The sequence below is a fragment of the Hordeum vulgare genome, chromosome 5H (genome assembly GCF_904849725.1).
Source record: "Hordeum vulgare subsp. vulgare chromosome 5H, MorexV3_pseudomolecules_assembly, whole genome shotgun sequence".
NCBI classification, from domain to species: Eukaryota; Viridiplantae; Streptophyta; class Magnoliopsida; order Poales; family Poaceae; genus Hordeum; species Hordeum vulgare.
The window spans coordinates 430,578,799-430,590,010 of NC_058522.1; the positions used below are offsets into that span (position 1 = coordinate 430,578,799).

General features: G+C 43.1%; 2 protein-coding genes across 2 annotated transcripts; both read left to right on the top strand.

The window, feature by feature from the left end:
* Window positions 1-3,542: 3,542 nt before the first annotated feature.
* On the top strand, window positions 3,543-6,191 carry LOC123397089 (ribosome production factor 2 homolog). Its single transcript, XM_045091773.1, has 7 exons — window positions 3,543-3,651; window positions 3,874-4,029; window positions 4,438-4,641; window positions 4,908-5,153; window positions 5,242-5,478; window positions 5,643-5,708; window positions 5,798-6,191. Exons 2-7 carry the CDS (start codon window positions 3,952-3,954, stop codon window positions 5,909-5,911), a joined length of 945 nt encoding a protein of 314 aa, XP_044947708.1. The 5' UTR covers window positions 3,543-3,651; window positions 3,874-3,951; the 3' UTR covers window positions 5,912-6,191.
* Window positions 6,192-6,996: 805 nt separating this feature from the next.
* LOC123397088 (GDSL esterase/lipase At1g28580-like) lies at window positions 6,997-10,602 on the top strand. Its single transcript, XM_045091772.1, has 5 exons — window positions 6,997-7,389; window positions 7,553-7,774; window positions 7,918-8,066; window positions 9,834-10,107; window positions 10,189-10,602. Exons 1-5 carry the CDS (start codon window positions 7,140-7,142, stop codon window positions 10,416-10,418), a joined length of 1,125 nt encoding a protein of 374 aa, XP_044947707.1. The 5' UTR covers window positions 6,997-7,139; the 3' UTR covers window positions 10,419-10,602.
* The last annotated feature ends 610 nt before the right edge of the window (window positions 10,603-11,212 follow it).

An 11,212-nucleotide genomic window follows, 5' to 3' on the forward strand; every position in this document is an offset into this window, starting at 1 on the left:
CTTGGATCTGGTCGAGTAGTTCGTGAAGTACAAGTATTTTTGCGGGGCTCGTGCCGATGACTTGTTTGGGGTTGACCTGCGTCACCGATCCCTGGGCAGCGCTTGAGGCCGCCTCCAGGGAGAGCTCGACTGATGCGAGTTCGGACGGGTCGAGCACCCCGGACCCCAAAGCTGGATCCGGGGTGAAAGTCGTCCCGAATGTAGGGTCCGCGGCCTCAGAGGCCGAAGCGTCGAGGACCGTGGGCTCCTCGTGTGGAGCACAAATCCTTGTTGACACAAGGTCTCCCCGGGGTGAGTGGTGAACTCTAGGCTTCTCCCCAACCTCTACCCTCTTCCTTCTCTCCCATCTCATATATATCATGGGCGCTAACGTTATACATGTGGGTGATTAGTCTGTTTTTTAAATTTATGTTTTTTTAAAATTCATGAACTTCCTTTAAAAAATGCTATTTTTTTAAAAGTCAAGGTTTATTTTAAAAATTCATAAGCGCTTTGTAAACATTATGGTTGAAAAATGTCACAAAATTTCATGACACACCCGTACAACGAATGTAGCTGCTTGTTGGCTTGTTGCCCTTAAAAAAGTGAAGAGAGAAGTTGTGTGGCACTGTGATTAAGGGAGTTTAGCGGGCTACACATTTAAAGAAAGCTACATGCAAGATTTACACGGTGCCGAATACCCCCTTTTGCACTCCTGCCTTGTACACATTTAAAGTACATATTGGCATGTAATTTGTTAGGATTTGGTTGGCTAAATCCTATTCTAAGAATCTTTCCCCCTTTTGCACTCCTCACTTGTTTTAATGAGCAATTTTTGCACTCCTGCCTTTTTTTAATCTAAACATACTTTATTCTTATTGGGTAAACAAGTTCGGCAAAATATATAATAATATATAGTTAAGTTTGACAAGTTTGACTTTTTGAAAAATAATACAGTTAAGTTTTGTTTTGTCTTGTCTATAGTTAAGAAACGCATACAATATTTAGGAACGGAGGGGGTATGTATGAATACAATGTATAGAAAAATGTTGATGAATTTTAACATTTGCAAAAGTTTGTTATGTATTTACAATTAATTAGTATATATATATGTAGACAATAGATTCTCTTAGTCATTTAATAATGAATTTATCAAAAATGCCTCCATTATGCATGTGTACAAGTTGATCCAATTTTTTTTTCTGATATCATCTACATACCCTAGCTAGCTAGCTTCTATATATCACGTTGTCTGTCAAAGTATTGAAGAAATCCATGGCTTCATCATTAGCTGGTACTAATAGGCGCATGATGCCATGAAGCTCTCGAAAGTTTTTTGGAACGGAGTTCCTGATAGGATAATTCGCTTTTTGGTAAGAAGTTCAGCAAAGTCCTTGCAAAAAGCGATATTCGGATGACTCTTGTTGAACATCGTACCAAAAAGTCAATTATTCTATTCGGGACTCCGTTCCAACATAATTTTGGAGACCTTCATAGCATCATGCGCCTATTACTTCCGGCTAATGATGAAGTCATGATTTTCTTGAATCCTTTGACAGTAGACAACGTGACATATAGAAGGGTAGATGAGATCATGAAAAATATGGACCATTTTCTGTACATCGAGAATGTCGCCATTTAGTTAAATCCCTTGAAGGTTAAGAGAATCCGTTATGATTCTGAATCATGTTCCTAGCCAGGGACTAAAGGTTCCTCGTATATAAGAAATCACAATCCAATCATTTTTATCATTTACAATTCTTTTTATCATGATCTAATATATACGCACACAATTAATATGTTCATATCGATCTTCTTTTCTAATAAAGATGAAAGGCATGCGGGATCGGTTCCTACCAACGGATCGTGTACAAGCAATATTCAAGAGGAAATAGCGGAATTTTTGTTCGACCAGGTCATAAATCCCAAAGTAGAATAACATTACAAGTTGTAATGCCTCCATGTAATGAAATGCTAATTGTAGGGAAAATTATATATATATATATATATATATATATATATATATATATATATATATATATATATATATATATATATATGTATGTGTGAATGCCCGTGCGAGAAATTCGATGATATATATATGATCAGTTGTACGAGAAATTCTATTTTTATATACGCATAACATGTACAATATGTAGTATGTAGCGTAAGATATGTTCTAAATGAAAAAGAATTAAATGAAAAACAGAAAATGAAAAGCAAAAATAAACAATAAACCTCAAAATCTCAAACCCCCAAATCAACAAAGTCTCTAGTCTCGGTTGGTAACACCAACCGGGACTAAAGGTCCTGACCACGCCTCGCACGCTGCCAGCCACGTGGAAGGGTATTAGTCCTGATTCGTGGCAAACAGGGACTAAAGGTGGGGGGTCTTTAGTCCCAAGTTAATAGTCCCGGTTAGAGAACCGAGACTATAGGCCCTTACGAACCGGGACTATAGCCCCGTTTTATACTGGTGATACAATGTAGGCCTGACGGATTTCTGAGTCACACATGACGCGTGTAATCTAGACCAAAATCATGTTTGGCAAGTCTATGTGCCTCGACATTACACTCTCTTCCTTCAATGATGAAGGAGCATTGTTGGAAATTTTTGGATGTCTCCAATATCTCTATAATAACGGTCGTGTATACGCCTCCAGTGTTGTTTTTTTATGTCAAGCACAATACCCTAGCAGTCCGATGCCACTATCACATGCAATACCCCAAAGGTCCGTAACGATCGCAAGTGCTTCACGACACGCAAGTGCTTCCAGGGTGGCTAGATCAATAATACCCTTACACCGGATAGCTAAAGCACCCAAGAACACGCCTGCAGAGTCTCTGCAAACTGCACTGAAGGAACCTTCGACCCGATTTCGTGCTACGCACCATCAAACCAGATCTTCACAGTACCTTGGGGAGGAGGAACCCAACCTTATTGCACTTGACGCGACACCTGTGCCCCCTGTGATGTCATGGTTTACATTCCTTCAACTCGCACAGATACTTCATGATGAAATTGTGTGTCTATTGCGGCGACTGGAAAATATGCTCGTTTTTTAGGGGGTAAAACAACTTTATTCATCATAAACCACATAATGTGGCATACAATTTGGGTCATGGGGCTGCCCCAACCAGGTGTGGCGCCCCGGCCCTCTAAGAAGGAAAAACTTAGCTAAATGGTGTGCCTCCATATTGGCTGCACGTCCTTCAAAAACAAAATTAATCCGTTATTTCCCATGCTCCCATTATTAATGTCCAAAATCGTGCAATAACCATCCTCTACAGATTGAGATCTGCTGCAAGCGCTAGGGCTTCTGCATGCGATGGTCACGAGAGATTTAGAAGTCAGGCCTTGTGAAAATGGATGGAGTTTGAGGGTAATCGGCCCAATCACGCTGTTAGTGAGATTTAGCGCATAGTCTGCCTTGAGCCAGCAATTTACGGCCCAAGATAGATAAAGGGCATCTTTGCCGCGGCCCAGATAGATCCTAGAGAGACCACGAAGCGGCCCGATGGCCTGCTGCGCAAGACAGCCCCTCCCCTAAACCACCACCCGTGAAAACCCTGGTTCTCCCACCTCACACGAACGAAAGCCCTAGCGCTCTCTCCCTTCGCCTCTCACACCCGGCGGCGGCGGTCGAACGAGGGCACCCGGCGGCGGCAGAGGTCAGCCTCCCACCTCCCTCCCTCCCTTCCCCCAGCCTCTCTCCTCTCCCTTCTCTCCCATCTCGTGAGTCGCGCGGCGCCAGCGTCAGGACGCGCGTCCGGCCGCGGCGTACGGATTCGCCGGGGATGCTGCTGGGCGCAGCTGAGTTTTGTGCTGGTCGTGTGTTCCGCCCTTCTCCTGTCACCTCTCTTCGCACTGACCTATAATTTTTGTTTTTGCAGCGACGAATAGGTGCTTTCCAAGCCTAGACAGAGGACTCAACCCGTTTCCCGGGCGGCTTTGTGTTGTATCGGAGGAGGATGAGCAAGATGGGTCCGATCAGGGTTCCCAAGACCATGCGCGCCAAGCGCGAGCTCCTCAAGCACGCGCCCAAGCTCGTAAGCTTCTCTCCCCTTCCATCCTTTCTGCAGCTGTTGCAAACGTGCCTCGAGTTACATTGCGAGAAGAACACTATCCTCGTTTAATTGTTACAGATATGGAACCATGCAGCGTAAATAATTGTTGTAATGTATATAGATACAACGAATTATATGGTAGTTTTTCTTAATGTAGTATGTATGTTATTGTCTTTGTGATTGCGGCCGAGCGTAGACTGGCATCTTCCAGCAATTTCCCAAATTAGTTGCGGGGAGTAGTGTGCTGCAACACTGTATTCTTGTATTGGAACCGAGTTACACACAAAAGGAGTGGCCATATTTTCTGGCACATATTCTATGCTCTGTACAGATAACCACATGCAAATCTTAATTTAGTTGCTTAACCACATGTTCTACTGCTTGATCCAGGTTGAGAATGGCAAGAAGATGCTTATTCTCCATGGTACAAAGACCAGCGCAGTTTTGAACTCTGTGCTGGCAGATTTTTTTCACCTGAAGCGTGATCATGCTGTCAAGTTCACCAAGAAGAACGACAGCATCAGGCCATTTGAGAGCGGGGGTGAAACTTCCCTGGAGTTCTTCTCCCTTAAATCTGACTGCAGCCTTTTAGTGGTAAGTTGTATTATGCTGCCTTGATTTGTTTTGTTATGTAGTTCATGGGAATGAGGAATTGTTATTCATTTGAGAAAATAAATATCAAATCGATGATTCTCTCAATTAAATCTCATTAATAATGAGCTAGATAGTGACTTTCTGAACACCAGTATGGAACCTGTTTCCATGTCTGTTATAATGATTTTATCATTTCCCTTTGCATGCTAAATGTAGAGAATATTATTCTCCATTATTTTTAACTGTAACTACTTACGTGTCTGCAGTATGGTTCGCATTCAAAGAAGAGGCCCAACAATCTTGTTTTGGGAAGGACTTATGATCACCACATATATGACCTTGTTGAAGTAGGAGTTGAGAACTACAAATCCATAGAATCCTATGCATATGATAAGAAGTTGGCACCTAAACTTGGGACAAAGCCTTTCTTTGCTTTCATTGGGGAGCACTTTGAGAGTGTTGAAGGGCTGAAGCATTTGAAGGAAATGCTGCTTGATCATTTCAAAGGAGAGGTGCGTATCTTTATATATAAGTTGGCGTGTAGGATACATATAGATAATCTGTTGAGCTTAATTAGTAACCAGTTCATTTTTGATACAGGTAGTAGAGAATCTGAACCTTGCTGGTGTAGATAGGATATTCGTGTGCACAGCAATTTCTCCTACTACTGTCTACATGATGCACTGTGCTCTCCGTCTAAAAAGGTCAGGCACATCTATTCCCAGAATGGAGCTGGTTGAAGTTGGTCCTTCAATGGATCTGGTACTTAGGCGGCACCGACAAGCAGCTGATAGTCTGCAGAAAGAAGCTATGAAGGCTCCTGGTCATGCTAAGAAGGTAATTCTAATGGAACAACTGTCTGTTGCCCATCAGACTATGTTATCCTGATGGTTATGTTGCTAACTGGTGCCATTAGCCGACAACCATACTTTCTGCCCTAATTTTCTCACTGAGAACTTGTATGTCAGTATGTATTCACAACTGCATTGACATCTTTACAGGTGAAAAATGTCACGGATCATCCAATTGAAGGCAAGCGGGGCAGAATCTACATTCCAGACCAGGAGGTGTGTGTCTAATTTGTTTTATCAGCAGTTGAAGTTTGAATTTAACCTATCTGCATGCTAATCAGATTCATTGTTTTTTTGACTGAAAGGTTTCAAAATTGACCGTAACAAGCAACATAAAGGGTCTGAAGCGGGAGCGCCGTGATGCCAAGAAAAACAAGGAGCACTCGAAGAAGCAAAAGGTGGGCGAAAACCCTGAGTGACCACTGGAGAAGGCTAGTATATGTAACTGGTCAGTTAACGACTTTGGATTGTTAGATTGAGTGGTAAATAGTCCGGTACCATCTTTTAGGCTATCATATCAAACCTGTGTACGGACTTCGGCATCAGTATCGAGGCAGCTTCTCTATCAGACATAAGCATGGAACTTTGGAGCATTCATATGTTACAAGTATTTTGTTTTATACTGTTGTTATTAGCCCCTGATATTAGCCGGCCAAAGATGACTATTGTGATGAAATGGTTAAGTTTGGTTATCATGAATACCGTGCCCTTTCTGAATCCGCTTATCCTCCATTTTTGCAACCTTTTCTTTATCGCTCTGTGAAAGTGCAGCTTGCGCTGAACTACAAATGTGGTTGACAAAGTGCAGCTTTTTGTGGCTTCTATCTTTAGCTGACGGCTGGCTCAGCTGATTATCTGTCGAGACCTGTAACCGTGAGAATATTGTGGGCAACATTTCCTGTGCTAGTCTAGTCTCTCTATGGCATGTGCAGATGAAAGTAGCCCAAGGAACAATTTAGCACCGACAATTACAAAATCTGTGTGCATGATTTTCTTCCATGCCCTCATGAGTAATACTCCTTTCTTTTGTAGATATATATCCTCATCTGTTGTCGCCTTGGTAGAGTTTAGACTGGGTGACCACTTGCTGTAGTTTCTCTTAAAAAGAAGTACTGGAATTGCTCCCCCAGATCTCACTCAAATCCACATCACCAAGGTTACTGGGTGACCACTTTCTGAAGCCATATGCGAAATCTTAACTAAATTTGATTAGCTAGCAATTGAAATATACTAGGGCTAAGCAATCAAGTTGGCACGAACAAACATTTCTCTATTATAAACAATTGATGCCAAAGAATCTCTCTTTTACTCTTAATCTTAGAGACCTGTCAGGAGAGGTCAAGTAAGTGCGCTTGAAATGTCCTGATCTCAATTTTGAATTTGCGCTATTCGTCGTCAACACCAATAAGCTATAGCTGTTACTCAACATAAAAATAAAAATAATAATCTATAGCTCTCCACAACTTCAAAATAATGCATAAGCAAGCTACCATTCTTTTTTTTAATGCAGTGGAAGCAAGCTGCCATCCGTTGACAAGATGCACAACTTGCTTTCTTCTTCTTCTTTTGGCATAGCAGCAGTGCAGCCTCCATTATAACTAGTCCTCGTGTGACTTTGATTCTCCACCATTCCAAGCTCTAGCTGCCATGAAGCTCATTCTTGTCTTCTCCATTCTTTTCCTCTCCTGTATCCATGGCGCGAGCTCCGACTCACGCTTCTTCACCGCCATGTATTCCCTTGGGGACTCCTACATCGACGCCGGCAACTTCCTGATCATGGCTGCCGCAATGGTTCCGGCTGTGCCTGTCTGGCATGACAAGCTTCCTTACGGGATGACCTTCTTTGGCCACCCCACGGGCCGCCTCAGCGACGGCAGAAATACCATCGATTTCATCGGTAAGTTGTCGAGCCATCCGATCCACTGTACCAGGCGATGATTCACTTTCCGAACCTATCGTTTTGATACGATCTGCCTCTTAAAGCATTCAATGATCTTTCATTGAAGTTAGAGTGCATGTTCAGTTTTGATTCTATTACCCCCCAATGGTTTGTAATGCAGCCCAAAAGTTTGGTCTCCCCCTTCTTGGACCCTCCCTGCTGAATAACTCGGACGCCTCCAAAGGCGTAAATTTCGCTGTCGGCGGCGCGCCGGCGATCGACATCGACTACTTTGAGAGGAACAATATAGTTCAGTTTAAGCTTCTGAACAATTCTCTGAGTGTGCAGTTGGGTTGGTTCGAGGAACTTAGGCCGGCGATTTGCAACAAGACCGAGACCTCAGGTCAGTGACTCGCTCTCCGGTCTATATATTATATTATGGATAATGGTGTACTCCTTAGTGATCTAAACGCTCTTATATTTCTTTACGGAGGGAGTAATTACTTACTGTCTACAAGTCAAATGCTGAGCAACTTGTTAATACAGGGTGCAGAGGTTGCTTCAGTAAGGCTCTCTTCTTCGTCGGGGAGTTTGGAGTGAACGACTACAACTTCCTATGGTTTGCCGGCAAGGCTGAAGACGAAGTGATGTCGCATGTACCTACAGTTGTCAAAAACATCGCCGCGGCCGTGGAGGTATATTTGGACAATATTTGTTCGTATTTGAAAAATACCATTGCCATTTTTTCTTTGTACAGCACATCAGATTTTCTGAGAGCCATTTGTTTACTATATGGTGTAGGTAACTAGTAGGGCGATCTCTAACCTCTTACTTCCTCCGTTCCTAAATATAAATCTTTTTATAGATTCAACCAAGAACTATATACGGATGTATATATACATACTTTAGGATGTAGATTTATTCATTTTGTTCCGTACGTAATCCATAGTGAAATCTGTAAAAAAACTTATATTTAGGAACGGAGGAAGTAGAAGGCAAGAGTTGACTTTGACCTTCAAAGGCTTTATATTGTCTTTGCACATCACATCTCGAATTACTTTCTTTATCTTGAGATGCACACCTCAGGATAATCTCTCACTTCTTGGATGCTAAGGGTTGACTATGACCTATATTGTCTTTGCACATCACATCTCAGATTAGTTTCTGTATTATGAGACGCACACCTCACATCAGTTAGTAGTAGTCAAATGGGCTAAGGGAATTTTTCAAAGGCGGGGAAATAATTAGAATTATTTTTATCCTTCTCACAAGATTAGCATAAACACAAAAGGGTACACATATGTTTGATAAAAAAGGGTTCATGATTTAGTGTTAGTTTAAAATGTGACACAATTATCTCTAAATTCTTTTTCTAGAAAGAGAAAGCACATTTTGGTCCTTGGACTTTGGGTAAGTTTAAATTTGGTTCCTAAACTATAAAACGGAAAAATACCCCTAATTTTCAACATAAGATATATTTGGTCCTTCACTCCAGTAAAAGAAGTTTGACCGATGACAAAGTGGTTGTTTTGCCCACGTGGCAACCCTGTCAACCCAAATAAAAATAATAAACACAAAAAATCAGAATATATCATGTTTAGAAGAATGTGAAGATTCGTAACAAAATAGTGGTTCTTAGAGAAATTATACTTTTATGTGTTTTTTAAATCATAAAAATTTGGTCTAAATCCGGGAAAACACCAGAAAGCTATGTATGATGAAAAGAATTAGGAAAACCAAAAGTATCGTAGAAAAGCATTCACCATTTTTTCCTTTTCCCATAATTTGTCTCAAAATTCTAGTTTTTTCCAATGCATTCATAATTTCAAATTATTTTTCCGCTCCCTGATTCCTTGTTAATTATTATTTGTTCTGAAAGGGTTACATGTGCGAAAGCCGATTGTGAAGTTTGTTTGGTTTTCCAGTTTAAGATTAAAACTGAATTTAAATAATAGCCAGGGGATTGAAATGGAATTTGTAGTTTGAATCTAGTGCCGCGCACCAGTGTGTTATAAACTTCAGACTGCGTATCTCAAACTTTACAGAAGATTTGTCTGCATACATTCTATGGAACTAACTTTGTGCAAGATTGATGTATCCACAAAATTTGATCGCGGACAGTGGGATATGGTCGTATGGAAGGACATGCCCACCTAATATTGAACAAACTCTTTGAGGTGTGTACCTTGATTAACTGATGCTATCCTGACTAGAGGTCTAGATTGACGGCTTAGATCGAGACATGCCCTTACCTCTAGATTAACCGGCTAGCACCCACCCTGATGAAGATCTTCTATATATTTTACCATGCCGACAGACTTTCTTTCTGTTTCAAAGAACTTATAATGCATTCAGGATCCGTACTTATCAGCACTGAATTTGGCACCTGAACCGGCGGTGGTGGCCTAACTGAACTGAAACACATGCCTAAACCAGTGTGTTGGTCCACCTTGGCACCACAGGGGCTCATCAAAGGAGGCGCGGTTTACGTGGTGGTTCCGGGGAATCCACCGCTGGGGTGCTCACCCACCATGCTGACGAGCCGCTCCGGCCTCAACACGACGGAGTACGACGACATGGGCTGCCTTACCGACATCAACCGCGTGGCCAGGCACCACAACTCCCTGCTCCGTTCTTCAATCGTCTCTCTCAGGGGTAGGTACCGCCGTGCCACGATCATCTTCGCCGACTTCTACAGCCCCATCATCAAGATCCTCCGCAACCCCAGCCATTTCGGTAAGAGCACTCGTCTGTCTTGACTTTTGACCCTTGGTTGCTGCGGCGCGGCCAACCACTGAGCTGTCTGGGAATTTACAGGGGTGGCGGAGGCGGACGCTCTCCGGGCTTGCTGCGGAGCCGGCGGCCCGTACAACTGGAACGGCAGCGCCATCTGCGGCATGCCGGGGGCGACCGCGTGCGAGAACCCGTCGGCGTTCGTCAACTGGGATGGGGTTCACTACACCGAGGCCACCAACGGGTACATCGCCGATTGGTGGCTCAACGGCCCTTTCGCCGACCCGCCTATAATGAGCGTTGTTCGCTACTAGGTTAAGTTTAAGTGGAGGAGAAACTTGAAAAGCATTACAGGCGACGTATGTACGTACAGTAGTAAAAGTTTTTTTTTTGAACGGGAAAGGCCAGAGCGGCCCTTATATTGCATGTGAAAGAATAATTACATCATTTGCTAGAGTATCTATGAGAAAGCCACGAGGCTCCTCCATCCACTTTATAGTTCTAGTGGGTTCAACAAATCTAGCTAGGGTATGTGCAACCATGTTTGCTTTCCTGGGACAGAAAACAAATTGAATAGAGCTAAAGTTCTTTGCAAGAAAGGAACACTCTTCGTAAACTGTAGCTGCCGGTCCAAGCGAATTGCCGTCGAGCAACATGGTGTCGATCACCTCCTGGCAATCGGACTCGACTATAATTTTTTGCACACCCACCTCGCTAGCCAGGATAAGTCCGTCTCTGAGAGCTCTTGCTTGGGCTGAACTGGCATCTTCGGTAAAAGAAATAGCGTTGCACGAGCCGGCGATGAAAACTCCTCTGTCATTCCGCAACACAGCGCCTGTGCTACCCGTCCCCGAGTCACCAGAGAAGCGAGCATCGACATTGAGCTTGTAGAGGCCCTCAGGCGGCAGCTGCCACCCGTGTCGAATAACACCTCTCTGCTTATTCCTCGCCCTGGCGAAGTTCTTTGCAAGAGCTGATATTGCATGCGCCGATCTGGGGGGTTCCGAGATTTGCTCGCCATGAGTGAAGCTCCTTCTTTCCCACCAAACATACCAGACTGTCGTTGCGATCAGTTCACCACGGCCCACGTCCGATATGTGTGACTTGA

Coding starts and splice junctions, on each gene's coding strand:
- LOC123397089 (XM_045091773.1), top strand. CDS start 3,952: ATGAGCAAGATGGGTCCGATCAGGGTTCCCAAGACCATGCGCGCCAAG. Junction 5,154..5,241: donor TTGATCATTTCAAAGGAGAG/GTGCGTATCTTT, acceptor TTTTTGATACAG/GTAGTAGAGAATCTGAACCT. Junction 5,709..5,797: donor TCTACATTCCAGACCAGGAG/GTGTGTGTCTAA, acceptor TTTGACTGAAAG/GTTTCAAAATTGACCGTAAC.
- LOC123397088 (XM_045091772.1), top strand. CDS start 7,140: ATGAAGCTCATTCTTGTCTTCTCCATTCTTTTCCTCTCCTGTATCCAT. Junction 7,775..7,917: donor CAACAAGACCGAGACCTCAG/GTCAGTGACTCG, acceptor TTGTTAATACAG/GGTGCAGAGGTTGCTTCAGT. Junction 8,067..9,833: donor ACATCGCCGCGGCCGTGGAG/GTATATTTGGAC, acceptor TTGGCACCACAG/GGGCTCATCAAAGGAGGCGC.